The following is a 12,226-nucleotide window of genomic DNA, read 5'->3' as shown; positions in this document are numbered from 1 at the left end:
GTCAGAACTTGCACTTACATGTGCCACGTATTTGAGAGACCTGCAGCCGGGCTCCCCTTGCCTCTGGTCAGCGCCCCGTGCTCCAGCAGACATGACTGCTGGGGCTGCCCTCGGAGGCCACAGCAAAGGGGCAGCTGCAGAGCGGCTGTTTCTGGAGGCAGCACTGCGCTGGGACACATCTGAAAAGCTTCCCGAGTGAAGCCGGAACCTTCCTGTGCTGTTTCTCTTCCCTAGTCTTTATCAGTGGTTTGCGTTGTCTTTTGTTGTTGGTCTGTTTGGCTGTTTTCTTTTAATAAGTAACGTTTTGAAACCCCCGCAGGCCATGCAGGCCCCACGAGCCAGGGCCTGCTGCCACCCCCTGAACCTGACTTGGGTTTTGGTGCCAGCCCTTTGTGCTGCGAGCCACCTAGGCTACAAGTTGAACTCAGCAGCATCAGCACTACACAAAAGCAGCTGCAACAACCAGCTGCCTAACGCCAGCCTTCGGGAGTCCCGCTAAAGGCAAACACATATCTGCATCATTGATCCCATAACAGGAGGGAAACACCAAGGAGTTGTCCTGAATCCAGTGTTTCTAAACCCGAATTACTGCTAGCTGCTGCACCACCCCCAGGAGGCCCATCGCAGCAGGATACGGTGCTCTGATCCATTGCCCGGGCAGGGGGAATTGTGGAGGAAGATAAACTCTCCACCTCCCACCCAGCAGGGCCGGGAGCAGGGCAGCCCGCTGGCTGCCTTGCTGGGCAGGGTGCGTGTGCTGCACACCCTGGGCGAGTGGCCCCCGCTCTGTGCCCAGCGGCTCCCTTCCGGGACCTTCCGACAGCAGCCCAAGCCCCGGTGCTGCAGGGGCCGAGCCGGTTCCAGCGGGATTGTGCAAACGCAAACCCCGGCGTTTCTCCGTGAGACAGACCCGGTCCAAATCTCCACGGCGCACTTTGCACCCTGATTGCTGTGACCTCATCCTGGCTCCCCCCGCAGTGTTTAAAGTCCAGGGCAGAGGGGCGCTCACCTGCCTCCCACGCAGCACAGCTCGCCCTGCTCCTCCTGGCCCGCACAAAGGCTCCGGGGCCTGGATCCGGGCTGCAGGATGCGGCTGCTTTTTGAGGCAGCGGTTCTGTGCCTGACCCTGGGCTTGGGACACGGCACCGAGGACACGACGCAGGAGAACGCCGCCCACCAAACCTCCTCCACGGAGTCGTACTTTCCAGAATGGGGCATTGGGGCCATCCGGGACAGCTTTGAAACAGTTAACAGCTACTTTGACTCCTTCTTGGAACTGCTTGGGGGGAAAAATGGCGTTTGTCAGTACAGATGTCGATATGGTAAGTGAAGGGTGTCCCCACGCTGGGGACGTGGGGCAGAACGCTCTGTGCCTGGGGCTGCTGGCTGCTTTGCTAGGACAGGCACTGTCTTTTAGTGCCCTTGGGGACGGTAGAAGGGCTATCAGTAAAGTGGCCAGGCAAGGCATTTAGCACTGTCCCAGCAACGTATATGCTCTGTTACTTTCCTAATCTGGTGCTAAGGAGGCCCTCAGAGTAGTGCTGCTGGCCCCCACGTCCCCACGTAGCTCTTCCTGGCTCCTCTCTCCCCACCCTGTCTTCCCCTCCTTCCCTCCTCTGTGGAAACTCGCAGCTCTCCTTCCCGAGGCCACCCATGACCCAACCCTGGGTGGCATGGGAAGGCCACCGCAGACAGCCACGACTTCTCTGCTGGTGCCAGCACCAGAAACCCAGCCCTCATCCTTCCCCCTAAGCAGCAACTGGTCTGTGCTGGGTGCAATGGGACAAGAGGAGAGGACGCGGGTCTTACAGCCAGGGTGTGGGGGTGACCCGGCCACCCAGTTACGAGGCCCTGGCGGGGAGGATGAGCTGCTGGTGCAGGCCTGACTCAGAAGGGGCTGTTCGTGTCGGCAGCGGCCGTAATCTCGGCAACCTTCGGAGCGTGGTTATTCAGCAGCCACGAGTTGGCTAATAGCAGGGGTTGGAGGAGCGGAGATAACAGGAAGGTAAATGAGCCCCACTGTCACCACGGAGGAACCTTTAGTACTCAAGGCGGAATGAGGCAGCCACTGCTCACCTTGGACTTTGAGAGATTTACCAAAAAGGAAGGGTTTGGATCATCCCACAGGAAGGGCACCGGGAGAAACACAGATGCTACAGAGTGCCTGAGGCGAAATTAGGGAAGGCTGATGACACTCAGAGCTCATTTTGGGAAGGAAGCTCATTTTGACTCACCACTGTCAAGTCCTGGAGAAGTTACCGCTCTCAGACCAGGTCTCTCCCTGCCCTGGTCCTGTGCTCTCTGTGCACCTCCACAGAGCAGTGCAAACACCTGCCCGCTCCCCAGGAGCATCCTGCTTCTTATCAGAGAAATCTTCACCTAGAAAGGAAAACAAACACACACTTCTTTAGCCCTGTTCTCGTCCTCTGCTGAACAGCTCATTAATCACTGGCTGAAGGAAGAAACTTAAAATGCTACCCGCATGCCTCCCAGGGCCTTGCTGCACCCTCCCAGGACCATTTGTCTGTGCTGGTCGCTAGCACAGACACCGCAAACTGCAAGCAGAGGGGATGCAGGGACAATTCCCAACCAATGAGACCAGATGCCTGTGCCCAGAAGAACGAATGCCAACCATCTTTATTGTCGTGCTGCTGAATCAGGGCTTGATTGCTTTTTTCCCAGCCAAGAAACAAAATTGGTGCATTCCACTCTCCCACTTCAGACAAGAGATACTGATAATAGCTTATTTTGCCATGATAAAGGTCAGGACTCACCTGTAATTGCCACATCCATCTTCAGCTGAGCACAAACACTTGGCTGGTCTGGCTGCCAGCCTCTCCTCCCGATTTATCAGCACCTGGTGAGCTCTGAGAACAAACAAGGTGACAGATTGCTCCCTTAACTCAGAACATCATGGTTACCCAAGTATTTGCAGGAACATACCTCCTCCTCTTTATAAAATCTCTCTGGGCATCTCAGGGGGAACAACAGCCTCAAGTGGGAGTAAATCCCTTGATAACTTCTCTCAGCTGTCTGGCCAGGCAGGACACTGATGTTCTGCACAGTGCGTGGTCCTGAGGCATACCTTCCAAGGCCCTCCACCACAGCACTCAATGGCCATGATGAGGAAGGACAGTGTCTGCCCAAAGCAGAGAAATAACCTGGTCCCCCCACCACAGCAAGGGACCCCAGGACCATCTGTTCACCTGGAAATCTCTTCCCTTCATCTTACCCCAGTACTGCAGTGTCTCAGACCTCCTGCATGGGCCACAAATCTCCTCTAGCCAGCAGGCTGTTTTCCAGCCTCTTGGCACAGCCACAACAGCTTGGGGATATTAAAATGCATCAGGGAAACTCGCTTCCCATTAGAAACATGACTTCGGTTCTCCTTTAAGGCAATGCCAATGAGGCAGTGCCATGAAATACATCTTCCAGAGAACAGGCTTTCTCAGCAGGGCCGTGCTTCTGTACATCAGCATCACCCCCCAGGCAGACCACGAGAGGTGCCTGGTGAAACACAGGCAGCAAAACAGCCAGCGTGACCCACCGAGCCCCTTCCCCAGCACAGACCTGCCTGTGGGATGGGCAAGCAATAAATAATAACAGGCGCTGAGTAAGCACTCATGTAGAATGAGGAGCCCTATTGCTAGTGCCTTGCCTTTGTTTTTGTTTTCCTCTCAGCTACAAACAAGATGTGGGAGAGAAGTTAACTGTGGTGTCTCAGGCTTGATCTAGCTGATCACTTTGCAAATCATTAAACTTTGTTTTTCAAAGAGGAGGAGGCGGGTTTCCTACAAAGGCTCATCTTGAGGGCAGTTCTGTTGATTTCACAATTCTCACAAGATTTATTTTTTCTGGTCACCTTTGTAAAACATTTTAATAGCTGGAACTTCAGCTTGTTGAAGGTTTTCTCTAGAAACACAGCTATCCCCACATACCAAAGCAGCCTCACTCCTACTCCGAATTGCCACCTTATCCCGTAATTGACAACAGGCTGCAGGAACGCAACTTATCATCAATAGTACAAGCAAGTCATTAAAATTTGATCCCATCCTGCAAAACCTACCTTAGATTTTGAACCTGCTGCTGCTTCCTTCTTCAGCTCAAGAACATTTGACTCTGAGTCCCAATTCTTGGCTCCTTCCAGAAAAGGAACCAGGCTGTAGCCAGACCTGGGTGCTGCCCTCCTCTCACTGCGTTGCTTGGGAGCCGTTGGCTGTAAGATTCAGCCCATCTATAGACACAATCCCTTCTCTCTACAGCACAGCCACCAAAATAGCGTAATATGCAACGTGTCCTGAACTCAGATGTTACCTTGTGTCTGTGTACCTCAATGGACTTGTGTTTTGGTGCAAAGCTAATCCTATAATGGTGGTGTGCTGTGACCAACTGACCTGTGCTCTCTATCTATTGTTAACTCGGCTCCACCTGCTCAAATAACAATGCTTTCTGCGCTAGAAAAGTGCATCTGGAGCAGGAAGCAGATCTGACCTATTCAAAAGGACAAAAGGGTGGAAACAAGAGTAGCTGCCGTACTGAGAAATACCTTCCCACACAAATGCCACTACCTGCTGGGAATGTCAACTGGAGACCTTTGTCTTGGCTTGTGGACAGCTGAATCCTTGAAGCATACTGCACTTCTGTAGGGTTGGAGAAAACTGCCTATTGGCATCTCACAGCTGGATGGTATTTTGGTCCATTATTTGTTGCAAGCCTGTTGTTTAAACAAAACTGCTCTAGCAATTTGTAATTTAGAAGGTGCTGGGAACATTCCTGCACGTGACCTTTTGAGGCATTTTACTGTGAGGTCTTCCCAAAGCCATACTAGATTTAGTAGATTTATGGCTATATTAACCGCTGGTAATCTAGGTACCTTGTCAGAAAAAAAGCGGAAAAGTGTCTTACATGGCTATCGGTGCTGACAAGAAGAAAAAGAGAAAATGGAGTTTAAAAGGATCCAATCCTGAAAGGCTAAATTACATCTACTATATATCTATACACACTCTCTAACAGGGATCAAGGAAGCTGGAACTTCACGACACAGGTGATGGACTTACAGAAGTCTTAACTCAAACACGCTTTAGTTGGAGCATTCACACAGCTTACAAAGTTTTCCCAAAGCAGGGTTCAAAGGTCTTGTTTTAACACCGCATTCTGCATTTGAGATCTCCCTTGCATAAACCCTGCTGGGGCAGAAACACAACAAGCACTGAACATGCACCAAGGGACAGCAGAGAGAAACCCAACCCCACGAGGGCTGGTCTGCACTGGAAACAGGGCAGTCCCGTCACGCTCCCTCTCTCCACGCTTTCAGCATTGAGTAAATAATTATTCAGGGAGGAACTTCTTGCTTCTCTATGGCTATTAAGAAGCATACTAAGGGAGGGCAGATATAAAGGGATGAAACTGCAGAGTGTGTCAGTGGCACCCGTCCTTTGCTCTTTGCACCTCCTGGAGAAGAACGAAACATCTGGGGATGCAGAGCAGAGGGGAGCTGCCTGACTCTCCATGTTTTCTGGTACAACTCTTGGGAAGATCAGCTTTCCTAACGCTTTTCCTTTCTTTCTCAGGGAAGGCTCCAATGCCGCGACCTCACTACAAGCCCCAAGAACCGAACGGCTGCAGCTCCTATTTTCTGGGGCTCAAGGTACCCCAAAGTGTATGTACTGCCACACCCACCATTCCAAAATAATGCAATTCTCTAATCACAGTAAGCAGCTAATAATTCGGGGGAGGGAAAATGCTCAGCTGTGCTAGATGCTGGCTGTGCGATGCCTTCTCCTCACAGCTGAGGGCAGAGCTCTGCAAAAGGGAGGGAGTATCGCTTGTGCTGCGCTAGGGGACACGCTGCCCTCCTGGGACTGCCAAAAGACACGGCTGGCTGCCGACGGCAGGCAAGGCGAACGCGTCAGTCTGAGCACAGCCGAGCTCACTGTCACTCAGGGAAGCAGGAAGACCTCAGGGGCTGGTGGCAGCGGAACAAGGATCACGTAGATAGGAGCTCTGTCCACGACAGACTGGCCTGTTGCTCTGGCTGTCTCCATAGGCACCACAGGTTTCCTGAGCAGAGTGCTAGAAGAAGAAAAGGGATGTCCAAGCAGAGCATCGGTGTGGGGAAATGTGTTTTTATCGACCCTGTGCCCTTGTGAGACACATTTGATGCTGGGCAGCTCAGTGATTATGCTAATTATGCATTAGCATAATGCACAAACAGCAATATCTGGATGCATTATCCACAACGCTCCCTCCCAAGCTTTTTGCCTCTACTGGGTACTGAAATAAACCTGTGGGCTTTAATGCTGCACCCTCTCACTGTTTTAAAGGCAATTAATGAAATCATATTGGAATCACCAGGAAAAGCTCTCCCGAGAGGCTCTAAGAGGAGAAATTACTATTCAGCAGGTGCATTACTGCTGCCCATAAAGCCTGCAGCAATTAGGCCGATTCCTGCCCTGAAAACACCTCCCTTTACAGCCCATTTTTCTTCTTAGATTAGTTCCTTAAATCACATTTCATTGCAAACCTTGTGGGCATTTCTATGGTACCGCCTCCTTCTGCGGGCGGTCGTGAGTGCTGAGCGCAATGGAGAAAAAACACATCCCCTAAATATTACATGAGGAAGGCTGATGAGGGGAAGAATTCATAATGAGCTAATGAGTCCAGCCTCTCCAGGAGTCAGGCCCTGCTCCATCACCCCTATGGTTATTAGCTAAGCTTGCGGCTTACCTCCAAGGGAGCAGAACCTTCCCGATCCATGCTGTATTTATCCTTGGTATCATAAGCGCATCTCTAGGAAATGAGGCATTAATAACACTTACAGCAGATTTATTAGGCCAAGGAGCAGGTTGTGGGAAAAGGAGGAAAGGGGGCTTTGCCATACCTCTGGTTTGGGCAAAGGAGCCAGCGGGGCCCTGTAAAATCTCGCCCAGTTGCAGATGTTTGAGTCCAAGGGACGCTCTTTCCTTTCCTTCCCCAGCTAGATTTGGGCATCCCTGCCATGACCAAGTGCTGCAACCAGCTGGACGTTTGTTACGACACCTGCGGGGCCAACAAGTACCGCTGCGATGCCAAGTTCCGCTGGTGCCTCCACTCCATCTGCTCCGACCTCAAGCGCAGCCTGGGGTTCGTCTCCAAGGTGGAAGGTAGGCTTCCCCAGCTTGCATCCCCACGGGGGAACAAGCAGTGGCAGGGATGGGGGGGTGCATGCAGGGAGCCATCTCCTTGCCAAACCAAGCCAAAACCTGCAGTAGGGAGCAGAGCATCTGTCCTGCAGCGTGACAGAGGGGGCAGAGCTGAGAGACAACACGGGGGCCTGGGATCTGCCCACACACACTCCTGCCCCAAGACTGGACAACTAAAATTATTTTTACGCCCGTCCTCTGTAAGGCTGGCCTCTGCCTCCTGCAGAGGGCTGCGTGGCAGTAATCTGGGACAGGCAGAGAACAGTGCCTGCTGTGTGCTGCCAGGGTAAGACGTGCCTAAGGAAGGTGGCACTGAGATGGTTAAAGATGTTTGCAAGAGCTTTGGGCTTAAAAACAGGCAGAGCCCTTGAGAACAGCCCCTCTTGGCTCATAAGGTCTGTCGTTAGGTGAAGCTGAGCTGCATTTGTTTTCCAGAGGTGCAGCCTGACTAGAACAACTGCTGAAGTCTACGTGACCCCGATACTAGTGTGGGTGGCTTTGTACTTGATCACAGATAAATGTTTAGAGAGTTGCAGGCCAGCAAGAGAAAGAGTTGTGGACTGAGACATAAGTGCCACAGGCCAAGCACAGCCAAATTTTCATGGTCACTCTTATCTAGGGGTCCTCTTGCAGCCAACCTCTTCCTATCTCTTTGTTTTCCTCTGCCAGTTTTTCAGGTCAGCCCTCTTCCCTTTCAGCCTGCAGCAGTGGAGCCAACAGGCAGGCCCCGGGGAGTTAAGGGGGAGCAGAGCTCAGGCCCTGGCTGACCCAAGCCACCTTTACCTGCAGCCAAGCAGGAGCAGATGCCTCCAGCACACATCCTGGTGGCCAGAGGAGGCACAAGGGCTGTTAGCGAGAACCTCTGAGCTGTCCTCTCCTCCCATTGCTCTACCTCCTCTTGCCTTCTGCGAGTCTCCTCCACTGCCACCCCACTCTTACGGGGGTCCTTTCCACCAAGGCACCAGAGGCCAAAGCAAGCAGGTGGGGCAGAGCGGTTGCCCTCCCTTTGTGTGGATACAGACACCCCTAGCCCGATTCCAGCCACGTCAGTAAACCCCAAACTCGATTTCCCCACTGACTCACTGCAATCTTTGTAGCACCTGCCAAATGAGCAGTCTCCTGAACTACTGATACGCAGCTTCAGGGCTGTTTTGGGGGAAGGGACGGGGCTAGCAATCAGGCATGCTGGTGCAACCACAGCAGGATGCTTCATGCTGGCATTGTAACTCTGAAAAAAAAAAAAAAAAAACAGAAAAGATTGGCCAGTAGTAGCTATGAACAGCTGTGAGGAGAGGGAGCTGGGAAAGACCGTGCTGTGGAGGTCTTCTGGGAAATCTGCTTGGTACACGGTGCTGTTTGTAGTGCTCCAAATGCTCCACCAGCGAGAATCACAGAATCACAGAATCGTCTAGGTTGGAAGAGACCTCCAAGATCATCTAGTCCAACCTCTGCCCTAACACTAACAAGTCCTCCACTAAACCATATCACTAAGGGCTACATCTGAACGTCTTTTCAAGACCTCCAGGGATGGTGACTCAACCACTTCCCTGGGCAGCCCATTCCAATGCCTAACAACCCTTTCGGTAAAGAAGTTCTTCCTAATATCCAACCTAAACCTCCCCTGGCACAACTTTAGCCCATTCCCCCTCGTTCTGTCACCAGGCACGTGGGAGAATAGACCAATCCCCACCTCGCTACAGCCTCCTTTAAGGTACCTATAGAGAGCGATGAGGTCTCCCCTGGGCCTCCTCTTCTCCAGGCTAAACAACCCCAGCTCCCTCAGCCGCTCCTCGTAAGACTTGTTCTCCAGACCCCTCACCAGCTTCGTTGCCCTTCTCTGGACTCGCTCGAGCACCTCCATGTCCTTCTTGTAGCGAGGGGCCCAAAACTGAACACAGTACTCGAGGTGCGGCCTCACCAGAGCCGAGTACAGGGGGACAATCACCTCCTTAGACCTGCTGGCCACACTGCTTCTTATGCAAGCCAGGATGCTGTTGGCCTTCTTGGCCACCTGAGCACACTGCTGGCTCATATTCAGCCGACTATCAACCAGTACTCCCAGGTCCTTCTCCGCCAGGCAGCTTTCCAGCCACTCATCTCCCAGCCTGTAGCGCTGCTTGGGGTTGTTGCGCCCCAGGTGCAGGACCCGGCACTTGGCCTTGTTGAACTTCATGCAGTTGACCTCAGCCCATCGGTCCAGCCTATCCAGATCTTCCTGCAGAGCCTTCCTACCCTCGAGCAGATCGACACACGCACCTAACTTGGTGTCATCTGCAAACTTACTGAGGGTGCACTCGATCCCCTCATCCAGGTCATCGATAAAGATATTAAAGAGGACTGGCCCCAGCACTGAGCCCTGGGGGACTCCACTAGTGACCGGCCTCCAACTGGATTTGGCTCCATTCACCACAACTCTTTGGGCCCGGCTACCCAGCCAGTTTTTAACCCAACAAAGCGTACGCCAGTCCAAGCCGCGAGCAGCCAGTTTCTCGAGGAGAATGTTGTGGGAAACGGTGTCAAAAGCCTTACTGAAGTCAAGGTAGACCACATCCACAGCCTTCCCCTCATCCACCAAGCGCGTCACTTGGTCATAGAAGGAGATCAGGTTCGTCAAGCAGGACCTACCTTTCATAAACCCATGCTGACTGGGCCTGATCGCCTAGTTGCCCTGCGAGTGCCGCGTGATGACACTCAAGATAATCTGCTCCATGAGCTTCCCTGGCACCGAGGTCAAACTAACAGGCCTATAGTTCCCCGGGTCTACCCTCCGGCCCTTCTTGTAGATGGGCGTCACGTTTGCTAGCCGCCAGTCAACTGGAACCTCCCCTGATAGCCAGGACTGCCGATAAATAATGGAAAGCGGCTTGGCCAGCTCCTCCGCCAGTTCGCTCAGTACCCTCGGGTGGATCCCATCCGGCCCCATCGACTTGCGTACATCCAAGTGTCGTAGCAGGTCGCCAGCCATTTCTTCATGGATAGCGAGGGCCACATCCTGCTCCCCATCCCCTTCCACCAGCTCAGGGTACCGGGTATCCAGAGAACAACCGGTCTTGCCACTAAAGACTGAGGCAAAGAAAGCATTGAGCACCTCAGCCTTTTCCTCATCTTTTGTAACTAAGTTTCCCCCCGCATCCAGTAAAGGATGGAGATTCTCCTTAGTCCTCCTTTTTGCGTTGATGTATTTGTAAAAACGTTTTTTGTTATCTTTAACGGCAGTAGCCAGATTGAGCTCCAGATGAGTTTTGGCCTTTCTAATTTTGTCCCTGCACAGCCTCGCAACATCCTTATAGTCCTCCTGAGAAAAGGCTGAGAGAGGCAGGAAAGGAGCCTGGCAGGGAGGGAAGTCAGTGCCACCCCAGGTAGAGAAGAAGGCACCTTCTGGATTTATAAAAACACATTACCCAGAGAGAACATGCCCACATTTCCAACTGTAAGTACTCCCGCCAGCCCTCAGACATCCCAGGGTGCCTGTTACTCACATGCCTGATCTTTTCTTTCTCCACAGCTTGTGAATCCGTCGCAGACACGGTGTTCAATGCCGTCTGGACCCTGGGCTGCCGGCCCTTCATGAACAGCCAAAGGAGCGCCTGCATTTGCAGTGAGGAAGAACGAGATGAACTGTGAGGAAGAGCAGATCCCCTGGCCTCCACCAGCCTGCTGCCAACCGTCCCCTCTCCGCACAGCGCCTTCTATCAGCCCTCGGGCCAGGGGGACCTGGGCCGAGCAACATGCATCGGCTACGGCTTTCGGGCAGGAGGCTGACACGGAGGAGGCAGCCTGTGGAAACGGGGCAGCGATGCCTGCTGTCCAGCGCAGCTGCAGGTCAACAGCCCTGTCCCTTTCCAAGTCCATCAGCCTGAATGACCTGATGCCAATTTTCTCCACAGACTGATCAGGAAAGGCAAGCAGGATGCAGTGATGGTTGTAAACAAGGGGATCACTTGTTTGCCTTAGACACGATTGTATTAGCATCCCCTGCCCCTTACCTTTCTAAATTGCAGTGCGAAGCATGAGGCTTCTGCAGCCCCGCAAAGTCCCAGCCTGTGGCCACACGATTCATGTTTTCCCACTTCTGGTGACTGAAGGAGAGGGGTGATTTGCTCTCGGTATGTTGCTCACATCCATCCCTGACATTCTCCACCCTATCGTTACACACCCTGACAACCCTGCTTATTTAAATACTTGGTGGATCCTAAAACAATTTAAAATATTCAGGGATTTGGTAAGAATGAGAAGGACTTGCTGTGTTTGTGACACCGACACGTTTTGTTTGCAGTAATACTCAGTGTCTCTTACACACCCACAGCACTCTCCCCGTCTCAAGAGAGGAAGCTGCTTTTCTTTGTCTATGCCACCCAGACCGCATCTGTTTAATTATTTTCTTCCCGTATCATTTAACAAAGCTATTCCCTTCAGATCCCTTTTTCACACAAAATGGCTGGGTATCCACCTCCATCTTCTGCACAAAGGCAACAGGAGGCTCACAGTTGTCTTGGATGAGCTTTTCAAAATCCTGGAGGCTTATCTGTCAGATGGCAGGGCTTATTGCTACCTCGGTGGGGCAGAGACTGCCAGCTGAAGAGCGATCGGCAGTTTCAGACAGCACCCTTTTTAAAACGTGGTTAATACTTCCATCTGCTATCAGGAGCTTTTATTGCGTGTAAAATTAGAATTTAAAGTGGTATATGGAATTTCATCTACATGCAACATGTGCAGACAGCTTTCATCTGTGTTTCTTGTTGAAAGGAAGTTGCTATCGGGTGCGCGTGCCGTGCCACATAAATACTGCAGTGTCTTCTGCAAACACATTTATGGTTATGTTCTTCCATCTGTCACAGAAAAGTTAAGGCTACAGAAGGGTAATTTAACAAGGATGGAAAGAGTCTGTTTTAGTTACCTTTCTTCTAGTTTGTGTTTAAATGGATGCACGGAGCTATAAATTATTTCAGCCCTGTTCTTGCCAGTCATCTTTGCTTTACTGCTAACAGGGACTGCAACAACGAGACCCAACGGTATGAAAACAGGGAACCACAAATGATTGCAGG

The 12,226-nt window shown here is 52.1% G+C and overlaps 1 protein-coding gene across 2 annotated transcripts in view; it reads left to right on the top strand.

Annotated features, from left to right (window-relative positions):
• The first annotated feature begins 65 nt into the window (after positions 1–65).
• The window catches only part of PLA2G12B (phospholipase A2 group XIIB), a 12,484-nt gene continuing 323 nt past the window's right edge, over positions 66–12,226 (top strand). The window contains exons 1-4 of one of the 2 annotated variants that reach the window (XM_040563559.1): positions 66–1,322; positions 5,571–5,659; positions 6,977–7,142; positions 10,687–12,226. The exon at positions 10,687–12,226 is cut by the window's right edge and continues 323 nt beyond it. In XM_040563559.1, the coding sequence (XP_040419493.1) occupies positions 1,088–1,322; positions 5,571–5,659; positions 6,977–7,142; positions 10,687–10,805 (609 nt within the window). In that variant the 5' untranslated portion in view covers positions 66–1,087 and the 3' untranslated portion in view covers positions 10,806–12,226. Of the gene's footprint in view, positions 1,323–5,570; positions 5,660–6,976; positions 7,472–10,686 lie in introns of those variants that run through there. The other variant, XM_040563558.1, reaches the window with a different exon arrangement.

The sequence above is a fragment of the Cygnus olor genome, chromosome 7 (assembly GCF_009769625.2).
Source record: "Cygnus olor isolate bCygOlo1 chromosome 7, bCygOlo1.pri.v2, whole genome shotgun sequence".
NCBI classification, from domain to species: Eukaryota; Metazoa; Chordata; class Aves; order Anseriformes; family Anatidae; genus Cygnus; species Cygnus olor.
This window is presented reverse-complemented; position numbering and strand designations above follow the sequence as displayed.